Below are 3,653 nucleotides of genomic sequence, written 5' to 3' on the forward strand. Positions count from 1 at the left end.
GGCCACAACGGTGACTGGAGATAACCAACCTAATGGATCAAATAATCTAGAGATATCCGAAAGGATCACTCTTTTCGTCACCGAATCTGATGTGGATTTAGGCGCTAAGCTATCGAATCTGAAGGCATCCTGGATGGAATCCCAGTAAATACCGAGTGTCTTAACCGACTCAACGTCGTTGATTCGCGTGGAGGAAACTGACCGAGGCTGAATGGGTAAGAGACTCGGGTGGTTCGCCGCCCACTTATCGAGCGGGAAGCCGGCCAGTCCCAAAAGTTCCACAAGTTCAGAACGCTTCTTCACCGCACGTGCTAGGTCATCCGCGCCCGCGAATACGTCATCCACATAGGTGTAATTCTCGAGACAACGCGCCCCTAATCCCCTACTCCCCTCATCCCGAGCCAATTGTAAAAGCGTACGTATCGCAAGATACGGAGCACTGTTAGTGCCATACGTCACCGTCGTTAGTCGATAGTCCACAGGGTCGACCGTCGGGTCCGGGGACCACACGATCCTCTGACAATCCTGATCGGCAGGCACAACCCCGATTTGCCTAAACATCTTCACAATATCTGTGGTAAACACGAATCGATATCTACGCCAGTTAAGCAGTATCAATGCAAGATCGCGCTGCAACGGGGGACCTTTCATCATGTAATGATTCAAGGAGTAACCTCCTTTAGTCTGACGAGAAGCGTCGAAGACTACACGTAACTTCCACGCCGTGCACGAGCACTGCACAACGGCGTGATGAGGCAGGTACCAAGCCGAAGGGTTGGCAATCTCCTCCGGAGGCACTCGTTCCATATGTCCGAGCGACTCGTACATTTCCATGAACTCTCGATACGATTGTGCTAATCTCGCGTCCCGTGCAAAGCGACGATGCATCGACCTGAGGGACCCTAACGCCATTCCACGCGTCTCCCTAGCGGCCTCCGGAAGGCTAGATTTGAACGGAAGTCGTACTACGTATCGACCCTCCGAGTTTCGCGAATGCGTTCGACTAAATAACTCGTCGCAACTCTGCTCCTCGTCGTCCCATTTATCCAGAGACGACGGGATTTCCTCTAGTCTCCAGAAACCTTCCATCACCTTCAGCAAGTCCGGATCTGTAGAACAATGCAGAAGTGATGCCGACGCCGCCCGCCGTGCCGGGTCGGCTGTGACAGCTCCAGAAACTACCCATCCGAAGACGGTGTTCTGTGCTACGAGACGCGAGGCAGGCCAGCGCCTCACGCCTGACTTTAGAATTTGCCCGTACACTTCCGCCCCCAGGATAAGATCCACCGGGTTCGAGGTGGTGAACTGCGGGTCTGCCAACGGCAGTCCTCGAAATCGCGATGAAGCGTGCTCCTTCAGCGAGCAGGCTGGAAGTGGTGCTGTGAGACGCGGCAGAACAAGAGCATCGATCTCGACTGTGGATCGCGGGTCGACCAATGAGCTCAACACCAATCGTATAGCCGAATGAGCAGCACCGGCTCTCCTACCGCTAATCCCTCGCAACGAGATTTCCACCGGTCGTCTCGGCAACTGGAGTAGCTGAGCAGCTGACTCGGATACGAAAGAGGCCTCCGAGCCTTGATCCAACAACGCACGGACTCTAACTATCTCCCCATTCGAGCTTAAAGCTCCGACCTGAGCCGTAGCCAAGAGTACCGTCTCCAAGAGTGGAGAGGCTCTGGCTGAATGAGAACTAACAACGGCTGGTTTCACTTTGGTGTCCACCCCCTCGGCCCTCAACGCCGGGGACGCGCGACTCTCATCGGCCGGCGTAGTTGCCGCCTTTGGATGCAAAAGAGTGTGATGCTTCCGCTGACAACCGGGAACGCCACAGCGCTTATCCGACTTGCAATCACGCACGCGGTGTTTCCCGAAACAGTTGTAGCAAACACCCGAGCGCTGCACGTAATCATGTCGGTCGCTCGCCGACTTCGCCTTAAACTCAGTACATTTGATCAGGGAATGTGTCCCCGAGCAGACGATACATTTCGATTTATCCGCTGTTGTGGAGGAAGTGCTAGCGTGAAAGACCTTTCGCGTTTTACTAATGGGCTTACTATCTTGAGCCGTTCTCTTCTCCCCCTTATTCGTTAGAGATTCCGAACTTAACATGTTGAGCGTCCGCGCTCTTCTTTCTAGGAAACCCACCAGATCTTTGAAAGTAGGCAAGTATTTCACAGGATCAGTATCCCCCACCGCCATACTCGCACTCAGTAGCTCTACAACCTGCTGGTCTTTCACACTGAGCTCAGCCTCCCAGAGTCTCCGAGACTCCGTGTCTAATTTCTCAGCGAGAATGTGGACGAGCCACTGATCCCAGTGCGCCACCGGAAACCTTAGGTTCGTGAGCGCACGAACAATCCGCGTCGCGTCGTCAGTGAAGGCACGCAAGCCAATCGCGGATTCCCTCTTCAAAGGTTGAAGTTGTAACAACGATGTAAGATACTTCGCAAGAATGAGACGTGGGTTATGGTATCTCGCCTTAAGCGCAAGCCAAGTACTGGCGTAATTCGCGTTAGTCGTTTTGACATCCCGAACTAACTCTGCGGCAGGACCCTTCAAACACGACTTCAAAAACTGTAACTTAGTCACGTCCGCGAATTTGGGCACGTCGTGTACCAGAGCGGTAAAGAGGTCGCAAAAGCTCTCCCAGTCCTTGTATTTCCCCGAAAACGTGGGTAGCGGCATTCGCGGCAGACGCGCCACGGACGCATCCGTCTCCTGTTCGGATGGCTCCGTGTCGGTTCGCCTAGTCGTTGAAGTTGGTTCTACCACAGCCTCGAAAGGCACACGCGAGGTCACTAATAAATCGCGAATATCCTCGTAAGTGGCATGCAACGTAGCATACACCCCGTCCACCATATACGGATCCGTTTCCGAACCCTCTTTGGCCGAAATTTCCAAGTGTGTCTTACACGCGTTCTCCCAGATCTCATTCAGGCGTTCCAGTCGCGACTGGATAAGCGCTCTACTTAAAGTAGCACTATCTTTACTGCGAAAGCGCTCCTCCACTAGGCGCATCTCCTCTAAATGTACGCTCTGTAACGTGACCCATTTCCTTAACGAAGGAGGCGCCATAATGAACAATTCGATATTGCAGGTTAAGGTCACTGAACAATGACAATTCGAAACCGTCGATTGAATTTATCGAAACGAGGTTAGCGTATATTTCACAACGCGACAATCTTTCACGGTGGTGCAGACGGCACTGACTATTCACCCGACACGCAGTCCGAACCGCTCAAGTTCGCGACGTAGGTATAAGTCAGGGTACTTATGGTTATCGACGAGCCTCGACCGGCAATCTGGTCCAGAAACTCGTACCACCACTCAGTCTAAGCAGGATTTCTCACTCGCTGGGCTCACGCCGCATACAATTCTCTCTGGGACGACCCACAGTGTCTCCCTCGTACTCACTCGCTCTCCGTCACACCGTCGCAGCACTCAACAATTGCGTAAACGCGCTGAAAACGGTACAGAGAAACAGTAATATGTCATGCGCAAGAGACATGCATCCCACACCTTCCTCACCCGGGGCACCAGAAATTTGTTCGATGTTAGTGTTGCTTCACTTCCGCGGTGAAGCCCTGTCCGAGGTTAAAGGATCGGAACGCCTCGGGCGTTCGGTACGCGCATAAGTCTCATGAATCTTT

General features: G+C 53.1%; 1 protein-coding gene across 1 annotated transcript; it reads right to left on the reverse strand.

Moving 5' to 3' along the window:
* Positions 1-29: 29 nt before the first annotated feature.
* LOC105568326 lies at positions 30-3,078 on the reverse strand (the record flags this gene model as incomplete). The annotated part of the gene is made up of 1 exon (XM_012023919.1): positions 30-3,078. A coding segment is annotated over exon 1 (3,049 nt), but the record flags the coding sequence as incomplete, so codon positions are not given.
* Positions 3,079-3,653: the final 575 nt, after the last annotated feature.

Source organism: Vollenhovia emeryi, unplaced genomic scaffold (assembly GCF_000949405.1).
Source record: "Vollenhovia emeryi isolate VEMERY1.0 unplaced genomic scaffold, V.emery_V1.0 DF942579.1, whole genome shotgun sequence".
Classification (NCBI taxonomy): domain Eukaryota; kingdom Metazoa; phylum Arthropoda; class Insecta; order Hymenoptera; family Formicidae; genus Vollenhovia; species Vollenhovia emeryi.